The 13,746-nt window shown below is 29.7% G+C and overlaps 1 protein-coding gene across 1 annotated transcript; it reads right to left on the bottom strand.

The window, feature by feature from the left end:
• Window positions 1–620: 620 nt before the first annotated feature.
• Window positions 621–12,913, bottom strand: LOC108761826 (cytochrome P450 4C1). Its single transcript, XM_018508561.1, has 12 exons — window positions 12,657–12,913; window positions 8,160–8,266; window positions 7,609–7,699; window positions 7,170–7,355; window positions 6,880–6,973; window positions 6,371–6,473; window positions 6,058–6,163; window positions 5,710–5,816; window positions 5,563–5,631; window positions 4,496–4,670; window positions 879–1,058; window positions 621–817 (listed from the first exon to the last, which is right to left on the bottom strand). The coding sequence occupies exons 1-12, from the start codon at window positions 12,874–12,876 to the stop codon at window positions 654–656; spliced, it is 1,602 nt and encodes a 533-aa protein (XP_018364063.1). The 5' UTR covers window positions 12,877–12,913; the 3' UTR covers window positions 621–653.
• Window positions 12,914–13,746: the final 833 nt, after the last annotated feature.

Below are 13,746 nucleotides of genomic sequence, written 5' to 3'. Positions count from 1 at the left end.
CTGATAAATACATGGTTTTTATTGTAATACAATAAAAAAAATGCGATTCTTGAATTATTGAATAATACAATAAACGTATATACAATTTTTATTTAAAGTGTTACTTAAATGTATTAAGCTGGATCTTCATAGTACGCAGAACGTGGTTGCAAGGTTAGAACCTAATCTAACCTAATTATACGTCATATAGGCTCTGGACATAAACACAAAATGCACTGAAGTTAAATTTTCGCGTTCTGCGTTCTGCGTCTTACAGCCGAAAATATGTATGTTACGCAAGTCATATTTAAAAAAGTCGATATGACCTTGACCTAATCTTGACGACGCCATCCAAGGTCAAACTGAGATCAGTAAGTCGACCTTTTTGAACCCTACAACTTTTGTCGAAACAATTTTTCTCGATAAAGCCATGTTTCTCAGATAAAAATTTATAACCCTTTATTTTGAACAGTATAATATAACATTAAAAAATTTTATCACTTAATAAATTTAGACAGATTTAACTTATATTATAATCTATGTATTACTATTTAAGTTTAATATTTATAGAAATGTTTATTTTTATTCGCATATATTTATAAACATATAATATGATAATTTTCTTTATTTTTGCACATCATTAAATTCTTAAAATATAAATTATCTTTTAATGTTTATGTTTTAACTGGAATAAATTGTATGCGATGTGGATCAATAGACCGGATCACTAAATCAGCTCCTAATCGTACATTTTTTAAATAATCAATGGGCTTCAAGTAGAAATTATGAATCAAAGAGGTTATTATTGCCTTCATCTCTAGCAAAGCAAACCGTTGACCTACAATTTGATATGTATTGAAACCTGTTTATGTATAAAAGAATATCAATATACAATTTACCGATGCAGTTGCGTGGTCCAGCACTGAATGGTAAATACGAATAAGGATGACGATTTCGGATTTTCTCAGGCAAAAATCTATCTGGATCAAATATCTCTGGATTTGACCAAAAATTGGGATCTCTATGGACTCCGTAGATATTAAGATGCAGCATCGTTTTTGGAGGTAGTAAATACGACTCTGAAAGCAGAAAACGCAATATACAAATATTAATCGAAAGCTTCATTAAAATTTGAAAAATAAACATCTGTTCGATTTAACTTAAGCTAGATACGTACAATTAGCTTAATAGAAATGTTAATGCGGTAATCTCAATCTATTGGAAAATATAAGATCGATATTTAAAAAAGAATATTTTATTCTGATTATGAATTCGATTGGAAGAATATTCAAGGTTTAGATAATGAACCTTTATATCTAAGAAGATCGGTATCGGAAATCGAGAAATGTGGTACATATTAAAAGATAACAGGATTGATTAAACAAACAAAGTGATATTGAACCGGATAGAGGAGACTGGGGCAAGTTGTTACAATTTTTGATTAGCAATTTTTTTCCGTACTAATGTATACATTTAAATTAATGAATATCTGTACATTGCTTCAAGTACATCCTTAACTAGATAGTTAAATTATAATTTCTGAAATTAATTAATTTAATATGAATATATATAATAGTTCAACATCTTAACATTCAGACCGTAGTGGCGCTTCGTATTTAAAGTAATGTTTCTAGATAGTTAATTTTTTTCTAATTTGTGTATATGTCTCTTAAACGCATTTGCTGCTTTTCTCACAGACAAGTAGCCATTTTTAACTTCCTTTGCCGCTGTCGCATATTTTTCTACATTTATAGATCTTCTGTTTGTATTTTTTTTGTAAGATCACACCATTCCACAGATTTTTATAATTAAATTGCTGACTCGATAGAAAGAGAACCTGATTCCGAACTAGCCTTATTTCAGTTCACATATGCACATATGTATGCGTTCTGTCTGTGAATATTGCATAAATTTATGTGAAAACACTAACGTAATTATCCGTGTGATTTATACATGTGAGAGTGGAGTGAACATAAATATGGCTGAGCGCTGCTCAGCATTGTCTTCAAACATGGAGACGAAGTAGACAGTCTATTTATAGAAATCTGTGCATCATTCTGTAAAAGAAAAAAAATTGTTTTCAATGGGGTAAGTTGTTACACTGTAACAACTTGCCCCAACCTTCCATTTTCAATTTAAAAAAATACAGATTGAAGACCAGTACATATATCGATTCAAATAAAATATGTTATTATAATCAAATGTATATAAAAGAAATATACAAAAGAATAATTACATACTTCTAACTTATACATATATACAATAACACAAGCGATTTATACATGGTCTGTTCAAAAAGTATCGGGACCGATTTTTTTCTAGCCAAGGGGAAGGGGTGCAGAATGGTCTCCATGAGCAGGGATGTTAGTAAAAGATTTCAGGTATACGACGCGACCCAGCTCACTTGCCTCTGAGTCTTTGCAGAATGTGGATCGCTTCTAGTGTGAACAGTTGTTTTGTAGTGTCGTCAGCAATCAATTGATACAACGTACGATTGAACAGCGATATGCAATCAAGTTTTGCATGAAACTGAAAAAGTCCGGTGCTGAGACTCTTGCCATCCGTTCATAGGGAGATCGCCGATACCTGGATTCTCCATCACGACAATGCGCCGAGTCACACGTCGCGTAAGGGAGTTTCTGGCAAAGCACAGTATGACAACACTGCCTCAGCCTCCTAGTCCAGACCTGACCCCGCCAGACTTCTTTCTCTTCCCTTGGATGAAACAAAGTCTAAAAGGACACCATTACGGGACGATGGAAAGAGTGCAAGCGGCTTTGACGTAGTGCCTGAAGGAGATTCCGGTTGCAGACTTCCAGGAGGCATACCAAGTGGCAGAAGCGCTGGCAACAATGTATTGATGCAGAAGGATGTTATTTTGAAGATTTTTAACTCATTGTACATATATATGCAATACATTTTTTTTCTTGAATGTAGTCCCGATACTTTTTGGACAGACCATGTACAATGAAATATTTACTTTTAATAGTAAAAATCAAGAAAACATACGTAGCGTCTTCTAAAGTTTAAATATGGCGGCTAAACTAATTGTAAGTGAAGTTGTAGAGTATCCTAAGAATCACATATAAAAATTCATAAAAATGTGCTGCCACCTGTAGCAACTAAAAAACTAACTGTAACAACTTACTCCGGTCTCCTCTACATATCTCTTCATTTTAGACTTGCTTTCCCCTATCGAAGTGTTATATCCCGATTTTGACAAGCTTTGAATATATTGTAATCTAGGTCAAAAGATTTTTGTAGTGTGGCTAATTTTTCGACTTAAACAGTGAGCAAAAAATTCCGATTTGCGATTGTGCTGAAGTGGCTGTGCCAGCTTAATAGACGTGATTTTTTTTTAAGAGGGTGTTTCACCTCCTTAACGGCCGTATGGGTATAAAAAAATACGTGTCTCCTACTTTGATCTATAGATTACAACATACTCAAAGCTTATTAAAATTGAAGTGTAATACTTGGGTAGATTTACTTGTTAGTTATGTTTTGTTATCTAACGTATAATGTGGACGATGATTTGGTGATTGTGAGAGAGACCTAAGATAAAGTATAATTATAATTTAATTAATTATAATTTTAAAATTTACAATATAGATCCCATCAAAGAAAGTTGATAATTGATATCACATTGGCAATAGAATTAAATGATTCCTCTCTAGGTACCAGATTTATCGAAACAGCTTAAGACAGATCAAAGTTAATAATTTACAAACAAAAATGCATATATAAAAGCTAGGAAAAATAACTTATTTTTTATCATGTAATATATACAGGGTGTCTCAGAAAATGTGACCGAAACACAGTGGGGACTTAGATTGGATCAAGGGGAACAAAACAGTTTTGTACCATTTTGCAGTTGACGCAATATTTAACGAGATATTAACGTTAAAGATAGGCGAATACCCGGTAGGCCGTCCTGCCGGCAGCAGTACATGATCAGTAGGCTGGTCGGACGCTCGTATTCGCCTATCTTTAACGTTAATATCTCGTTAAATATTGCGTCAACTGCAAAATGGTACAAAACTGTTTTGTTCCCCTTGATTCAATCTATGTCCCCACTGTGTTTCGGTCACATTTTCTGAGACACCCTGTATATATTTGAATAGTAAGATTAAGAATTTAGGACAAATATTAATTTTACTGACGAAGATCACATTTAGAGTCGAAACGTCGTATGAAATGGTATGTATATGTATTGATTTTGAATAATAATTTTAGCGATTAACAATTGTCTAAATGTCTCTTTTAGTCTGATATTTTGTATATTAATTTTGAATTTAGATTCATTTGAGCCTGAATTATATTATTAATTATTATATTTTGTTCTATTAGTTGATTTAAAACAAGAGTAGTTTTAGGAATGTTGCTTTTAAAAATCTTATCTTATTCAATAAAAAAAAAATAAACGTATTACTTTATATATTCTTATTAATATAATATTAAATGACACAATTCATATGTTTAAAAATATATGTACATATTTATAGATTGAGTTACATACGTGTTTTTAATTGTACATAATCCGAAGTAACTCGTGAGATGAAAAAAACACTGGGATATAAACGCAATGCTTCTTTTATACATCTCTCTAAATATTGTAGATCTTGCAGCGATTTCATAGTAAGCTTTCCTTGATTTTCTTGTATAATAGCATTAACTTCTTTTCTAACACGATCCTGTATTAATGTTAAATTAAGCATTTTTTATTCATGTTTATGATGTCTTTCACGTACACAGAAATACATTCGTACAATTTCTTTATAATTTTAAAGAAGTTTTGTTTCATTTTTTTTTAAAGATATATGTGTTATATGTATACATTATATATTTTAATTTTGAATATACAATTTTATGTAATATTTATATATGTATGAGTATATTTAAAATAATTAAAGAACAATTTAAAGGAATACTAAAATTTCCTGTTTTACCGATTAAGCGCAATAATTTTCTTAAAGGATTTTCGTACGCATTACTTTTACAGATTATGAAATCCTTACCCAAAATAAAAATGTAGGTATTAATACTAATCCTATGTGTGAAATTTATGTCGAGAACGAAAAAATATTTTTGAAATCAAGATTTTAAGTATAATTTCTTATATGGTGTCTAAAGCTGTCAAGTCATGACAACATTTGTTTATAATATTCTCTCTCTCTCTCTCTCTCTCTCTCTCTCTCTCTCTCTCTCTCTCTCTCTCTCTCTCTATTTACGAAATTGGAGACTAATAGATTATATAAAGAAACAACGTTCTTAGAGAATTAGATTTAGACACTAGTGTTTGATACGAAAATCCTTTACGAAAAATATTGATATAGTATAGAGTATAGTGATGTATCAATGTCACATAAATCATATGTTTGTAAGTCCCATTGATTTGATAAAACAGCAATTTCGTCGGAATTTAATCTTTAGTTTAGGATCTCAATTCGCGAAAAACACGCATGCAGGCTTGCAAAGAACTTATTATTTCTTTATTATTTCTATTTTAATAAATTTTTGTTGAGTTAAAGGAATTATTCTTTCCTTTTCAATACTTTTCATAATACTCATTTAAATGAAAAATACCTGTATGTCTTCGTGCTCAGCCAATAGTGATAAAGCAAAACAAATACCCATTGCTGTAGTATCATGACCCTGTAATTATATTGCGTTAATATATACCTACCTAGATAACGCATAATTAAAGAAAAAAGAAAAGTTCCAAATGCATACCTCAAACATAAAGGTATCGACTTCCTCTCTAATATCTAAATCGGTCAAAAGATTTTCTTGAGACGCCAGTATTAAAAGATCCAACATAGCGAGCCTTTTTTTTCGTTCTAAATCAAATTTTATAAATATGTAAATACCAATTTATAAAGTACATTTTTTGTATTGTTTTTACTAAATAACAATAAATTTAAATTAAATTACAAATATTGAAGTAATGTAATTCACAGCAATGTGTATGTTACTTAATAGTATAAATATGATAATATTTAAATTTCAATGCAGTAATAATTTTTAATATTAAATGATAGAAGTTAAGACATCCATGACTTCTGTATTTGTATTACGTACTTTTAATATTATCTACATCATCTGCCTCTACAATTGCATCTTCAGCAAAGTTTTTTAAGTATTGCCCATTATTATGTTTATGATAAACTTTTCTTTCTGCAATAATCTACACATATCGTATATTAGTTTTCTTTTCATACTTTGTGTAAATGCGCTAAGGATATGTTTACCAATATTTACCAATTGTTTTATTAATATTTCGAAAGAAATTAAAATAATTTTTATAAAAGATCAAATTTTTTTTCATTTTTAAAAAATGATTTTATTTAATAGAAGATTCAAAATTATTAAAGAAGATAAAATTTTTACGCACCCTTTCAGTAAATTCGTGCAATATCTTCAGGACCTTTACTTGTTCTCTACCTTTAGGTGTTAACGAGAATATCCAATCGTTTTTCAGCCACTGCCTCATAATTCTAAATCATAGTTATAAAATGTTATATACATGTTTTTAAGTATTATGATAGTATTATTTTGTAAAAGATTTCTCTTAAATTGTTAATCACTTATTAATATTTTAATAATTGCAAAAAAGGAAAGCATGTAATATTTATATGCATTATTAGCAGTGCTAGGTAGAATGTATTTGAAATAATTTTATTTGAAACAATATTTGTAATATAAATATATTTTGTATTTTGTATTTTAGTAGAACACATATGAAAGTATTATTAAAAATAAGATTAAGTATGATTCATTATTTATCTTCGTGTGTGCATGCGTGCGTAAGTGTGTGCGTGCGTATGTGTGTGTGATTTAATATTAATTCATATCTCCAAGTATCATACAGATATAAAAGTTATTTTAACCTGTGAATATTACCTATAAATTATAATTCGATTCATCTCATAAACTGCATTTCGATACCGTTGCTGATATGAATTCATTTCCTTTAGAGAGATGCCCATAGTAGTTTCTATAAAAAAGTTCTATTATTGTAATATAATTATACATTTAAAAAATATCTTAATGAAAATTAGATAACTTCATAATTATCGTAACATATAATTCACTGCAACATTTATATTTTATATAAGTTTATATCTTCTGTTGTTTACTAAAATTATTTAAAATAAAACTACTTTTACATAGATATACACAGATTACAATACCGCACAATGCGTTCAACGTATGTTCACTAATGAATGGTACTAAATCTTTTACAACTGTGCCTCCTGAATTTTTCAAAGACTTCGTCATGTTCTCGCTTTCTTCGATCAAAATCTCAACAAACTGTTGTAATATATTGAAATGGAATGCAGATGTTAATATTTTTCGCCGAGATTGCCATTTGGAACCTAAAATAATAATAAAATGATAACACATAATTATATAATATAACGCTATTAAACTCGCATATAAATGATGCTTATATATATTGCGAAATCTTTCTCTCTTTTAAATTCAATATTAAAATTAACAAAGTTGGAAACGTTACTTTATGAAAATAACGCGTTTTTATAAAAAGTATCTTTTTATAGTTACTAGTTACTAATTTTTAAAAGTGATTCGTTATCGTTGTATTTAGGAAGTAATGATTAATATAATTACCTCCACTGGTGAGAAGACCCGTGCCGAACCAAGGATGTAATACATTATAAATTCTACTTTTATCGATATGCTTTGTGCTACTTAGTATTATCTACAAAATTATAAAAAGTATTAAATTAAATACTACTTGACTTCAAAATTATTTTATGCAATGTCTTAAGATATTAAAACGGTCATTATTCTTAAAATATTAGTCGTCATGAGTGTTATTTTATCAAATGTAAGTAAACGAAAAAATTTTTTCTAAAATTCCAGTTTGACAATAATATACACAGAATTTTTTGTTATATTTTGCTGTCATTGACTTTGTCTTTGGTTTGCTAAGTATTATTTCCGAAGTATTATTTGTATATTTTTTTACGCTGAAAATAATACTGTCCTTAGAATTTGCCTATCATGTCACATTTCCGAAAAAGTGAGATAATATAGGGGATAAAAAATTGGGATAATATTTCTAAACACGGATTCAAATCCAGCGGCTAAAAATCTTCAAGAAATGACACTCCACATATACCAAAGAAAAAAAATTTTATTGGACAATGTTTTATTACCTCTAAATCATCGGGATGTCTGATAGATACTAAGTACTCATAGAATGACCATATTTTCCAAATAGAGTATTTGTCACTTAAAACCTTTAGAAACTTCCAAAGATCTTCTGAAAAATGCATGTATTTCGAATACATAAATATTATAAGTACATAGAAAATTGTAACATTAATTTTACTTAATATTTCTAATATCTATATTTTATACCGTTTTACTTAGGTATAGTGGAAAGAAACAATAATAATTTATGAAATATTATAAAAGAGTAGGAATGCACCGGATCGTAAAATTACCGGATACCGGATATCGGATATCCGAAAAAGAATGTAACATCGGATATCTGGTATCCAGTCGGATATCCAGGAAAACAATTTTTATCGAATATCCGATACTTTTCGGATATCTCACCGGAGATTTCGGGACAATATTTTCTAAAAAGAAAAAAAATCTGTACTCTCTAAATCTGAATCAGTGGATAGTCACTAATTACTTAGTGGCATACTTGGCACCGGATAATCAGCGAAGTTCAACAAAAAAGAAAGCATGTTTTTGAGCATTATACTCGTATAATTAAAATACTGATATTTGCATGTTAATTTCAATCTTCTAATACTACATTCACTGAATTTATGCACTAAAACAAGGTTAGTTAGATCATATAATAAACATTAGATAGGGATCTCACATTTCATTCACTGATTACCAGTGGCATATTTGGCACTAATATCAGTGATTATCCACTGATTTAGATTTAGAGAGTAGAGAAAAAAATTGTAATTTTGCAACAATATATAGAGTGATTCAAAATAACCTTTTATTCTTAAAGGGACATATTCTTGACCGTATTCTGAGACGATTTTTTCTTTACGAACATTTTGTCCGAAACTTAATTTTCAAATTATAAGAAGAAATAGTTAGCGTATCACAGGTCGCGTATAGGAGATGGACAGGAGCGGCGCTCACAGTTAGACACGGACGCTTCACGCATGGGGTGCACATTGACCGGATGCATTCACACGTTTATAAAAACACGTGTCTTCTTCTTTCCCCTCTACCACACTATCTCTTTGTCTTTCACATACTTTAAATATGCTAATTTCATTAAATTATAAATTAGAATAATGAAATTAAAATGGATATTGAACTCTTTGAGTATTGGATTACATTCTAATTACATTGATAAAATTGTTAGAGAAATGTCGTAAAAGAGCAAAATTAGACAATAATTACATGCGATAAGTATTATAAATTTATTGACATACAAATCATACAATTATTTCAGTACGTCGAATTCTAAGAGCGTTTCATACAATTCGACGTACTGAAATACTTGTTAGACTTAATTATATGACAATAGGCATCATAATACTTGTGGCACGCAATTATTATCTAATTCCTCAATTTTACAAAAATTTCTCTACAATTTTATCTGCGATATCGCGCTCGTAGTATTTATTACATATTTATGAGAAGTTTTATGAGAAACGCGATCGTGCTTTTTAGCATTCAAAGAGTTATGAATGTTTAAAACAAAAATGTAAGCTAAATACACTTTAAAAGCTTATTATTATCTCAATTATAAAATTGTTATTACCTTGTAGATATTCAATGATTCCATTTTGCTCTTGCTTCTTGAAACAGTTGGAGAAATAAGTTTAGATGCACCGTAATAATGCTCGACATAACTGTTTACTGTAATTCACTTCCATCACTCAAATATTAATGTCTCTTAAGGCGATGCTAAAGCTCCCTATTTTACCACATTCCTATTCGGTGAAAAATCTCTGTATTGGATGTACGGATTGCAAAAGTATTATTACTTAAATTATAGTACGCATCAACAGGACCTCAGCTGCACTGGATTTTATGAGAAAATCGAAAAAAAAATTAAAAATTCACTTACTTTTGGCTCGTACAGCTGTTACCTCAGATATGTATTTGCTTGATATAAGAGTTTTAGAGTCCATATCTTGAAAATAAGCGTGCAGCTGAGGTCACATTATTGAAACGAACGATACTGAGTTTGTAGAACTAAGATTGAAAGTCTAGAAAAGCAATATTTCCACCGAATAGAAAATACGTGTATACTGATGCTTTGCGAAGACTGGGACTGTCAACAGAGCCGAAATTCCGCGTAGCAGTAGTTGCGCGGTCTTGCGATAGATGGTGCTGGCATATGTTAGATAAGAACAGACGTATGCGTTTGAGTAAGACAGAATGATATATATTATATAATATAATGTAAAAACTAAATCAAAGATGTCACCACTATTATCGAATTTGGAATTAAAAGAGTCTGTACTATCGACCTTGATTGAGTTGGGTAATCGGTTTAGCATCCCCGTACGTAGATATCTAGTCACACGTTTCCACGATGAGATTCTTTTATAAATTTTTTCACGTTTTAACATATTGACACAATTCGATTACATTAACTTGACAACGCAAGGAATTTATTAGCTGATTAATCAGTTAATCACTGACAATCACGAACGATTGATATTCGGCGATTGAAAATCACACGAAGCTTTAAAACACGTGTGTAAAGCCCGATGTCCATGATGCTAGAAATCGGTCCGAGATCTCGGATAGAGAAAAAATTAACAAATCACATTTGAACAACTTGATCACAAGACCATTGTGATTGGTCAATTCTTTCTTCATTCGAGATCTCGGACCAATTTCTAGCATCATGGACACAAGGCTTAACGGTACGGTCAACGCGATGCTACAAATGCTTTAAAGCAATTTTTGATTGGTTAATTTGCAAAATTCTTTCTTCTAATTGGTCAACCAAACGCTTCAAAGCATTTGTAGTGAGATTTTGACCGCAACCTAAGTCCGTACACAACAACGCAACATGTGTTACATGCGACAAGCAGCTGACTGACTTTCTTGGTTATGAGTGCAGATTACACAGCGCCTCAGTGATGCGTGAATGCACTCATTGCACCTATACCAAGAAAATCAGTCAGCTGCTTGCCGCACGTAACACATGTTGTGTTGTTGTGTACGGATTTATACATGTGTTTTAAAGTTTCGTGTTATTTTCAATCGCCGAATAATCAATCGTTTGTGATTGTTAATGATTAACTGATTAACCGGTTAATAAATTCCTCGTGTTGTCAAGTGAATGTAATCGAATTGTGTCAATATGTTGAAACGTGACATAATTTATAAAAGAAGAATCTCATCGTGGAAACGTGTGACTAGATATCTACGTACTTAAAAGAGATTTAATATTTGAGTGATGAAAATGAATTACAATAAATAGTTGTATCGAGCATTTTTACGGTGCATCCAAACTTATTTCTCCAACTGTTTCAAGAAGCTAGAGCAAAATGGAATCATATTGAACCTCTACAAGGTAATAATAATTTTATAATTGAGATAATAATAAGCTTTTAAAGTGTATTTGGCTTACATTTTTGTTTTAAACATTCATAACTCTTTGAATGCTAAAAAGCACGATCGCGTTTCTCATAAAACTTCTCATAAATATGTAATAAATACTACTAGCGCGATATCGCAGATAAAATTATTAGAGAAATTTTTGTAAAATTGAGGAATTAGACAATAATTGCGTGCCACAAGTATTATGATGTCTATTGCCATACAATTAAGTCTAATAGTATCTCAGTACGTCGAATTGTATGAAACACTCTTAGAATTCGACGTATTGAAATAATTGTATGATTTGTATGTCAATATCAGTTTTATAATACTTATCGCACGTAATTATTGTCTAAGTTCGCTCCTTTACGACATTTCTCTAACAGTTTTATCAATGTAATTAAAATGTAATCCAATACTCAAAGAGTTCAATGCTTATTTTAATTTCATCATTCTAATTTATAATTTAATGAAATATTTAAAGTATATGAAAGACAAAGAGATAATGTGATAGAGGGGAAAGAAGAAGGAACGTGTTTTTATAAACGTGTGAATGCATCTGGTCAATGTGCACCCCATGCGTAAAGCGTCCTCGTCTAACCGTGAGCGCCGCTCCTGCCCGTCTCTTTTACGCGACCCGTGATACGCTATTTCTTCTTGGAATTTAAAAAATAAGCTTCCAATAAAATTTTCATAAAGGAAAAATCATCTCAGAATACCGCCAAAAATATGCCCCTTTAAGGACAAAATTATTTTAAATCAACTTGTTTAAGATAGTATAGCATTATAAGTATATGTACATACTTATCTATGGAACATTTATATAATAAAAAATCAACAATTTAATGATATAAAATCTCAACCGGATATATTTTCGGATACTAATGATATCTGACTATCTGGTTGGATCGTAAAAAAGTACCGGATAATACCGTAAAAAAGTGTCGGATATTTTTCAGATATCCGGTGCATGTCTATAAAAGGGTATTGATAAAATTATGCAATTGTTAAAATTATTTAACAATATTATTTAAAATATTTAATAATAGTGATAGTTTTATTTTCTAATATTAATTGATCGAAATGTATTAAAAATTTTAACTTACCTCTTGAAACTAGTAATTGTAATGTATTACCAATAATTGGATAACCTGGTGGTCCTGGTATATTATTAATAAGTCGTCCTATTGGTCCATATTGTACATAATAATGGTATATCAAATATATAATAAGAATAAGTAATAAGAATGTACTAATAAGCATCCTTGTTGTAATGACTGTTCTAATCAGATTTTCTTCAGCTTCGGATTCCTTCAAATCTTGCATTGAACGTATTGCAAAATATTAAATATATGTATTTGAATTAAATCTTATCGTTGTTTTGATAAAGTTGACGAATTTATTTAATTATAAACAAATAAGTTCGTCTAAACACGTTTTCTAAATAAAACATGTATTGAAATACTAAAGATAAAAAAATTTAATAAATATATTTTTTCTATTTCTTTGATAGAAAATGTATGAATCACGTAAGTTATATGATCTTACAAAAGATTTTAAAATTGATCTTTCTCTCTTAATAGTATTTGTTTACCTCATGATAATTGTTATGGAAGATGTTTTCGAAATATTTATAATTGAGTGTTACATACGCGATTGCGTAATATTAGGGTAAGTTGGGGGAATATGCCACACTTAAGCAAAATTAGATTTTTTAGTAATTATTTGTTCAATTTAAAATAACTTTACATACTGATCTTTTTCTTCCATCCTTTATTTATTATTTGTGTATAATTGGAATCGAATATATTCATTTTTTGTTATTAAAAATAAAGAAATAAGATAGTGCTGAAAAATGGGTAATATGCCGCCATGGGGGTAATATGCCACATACAAAAAAATACTAAATATATAACATTTATTTTGTTTTTTTTTATTGCAGGAACACATTATTAATGATTTTTGTGATGAAAATAAACATTTATAATATAATATAGGTAATATAAACAATATAAGGATATAAGTAATAACTTCGATAAATTAAGTTATACAACATGTAAAATAAACTTTGAGACACATTTTTAATAGCATAGATTTATCTTTCTACGAACAGTCCTCGTGAATCCATTTACTACGACAATTAGATATTATCCAATTACATTTTGGATCATTTTTAAAAGTAAAAGTATGTAATAT

The sequence above is a fragment of the Trachymyrmex cornetzi genome, unplaced genomic scaffold (assembly GCF_001594075.2).
Source record: "Trachymyrmex cornetzi isolate Tcor2-1 unplaced genomic scaffold, Tcor1.1 scaffold266, whole genome shotgun sequence".
NCBI classification, from domain to species: domain Eukaryota; kingdom Metazoa; phylum Arthropoda; class Insecta; order Hymenoptera; family Formicidae; genus Trachymyrmex; species Trachymyrmex cornetzi.
The sequence above is the reverse complement of the archived record's forward strand: the minus strand, read 5'-3'. Positions and strand labels throughout refer to the sequence as shown.

Excerpts from the sequence above, each read along its gene's own strand:
- LOC108761826 (XM_018508561.1), bottom strand. The coding sequence starts at position 12,876 with ATGCAAGATTTGAAGGAATCCGAAGCTGAAGAAAATCTGATTAGAACA. Across the intron at positions 6,474-6,879 it reads AATCGAATTATAATTTATAG|AATTATGAGGCAGTGGCTGA; the intron begins GTAATATTCACA and ends ACTATGATTTAG. Across the intron at positions 5,817-6,057 it reads TGATGTAGATAATATTAAAA|AACGAAAAAAAAGGCTCGCT; the intron begins GTACGTAATACA and ends AATTTGATTTAG.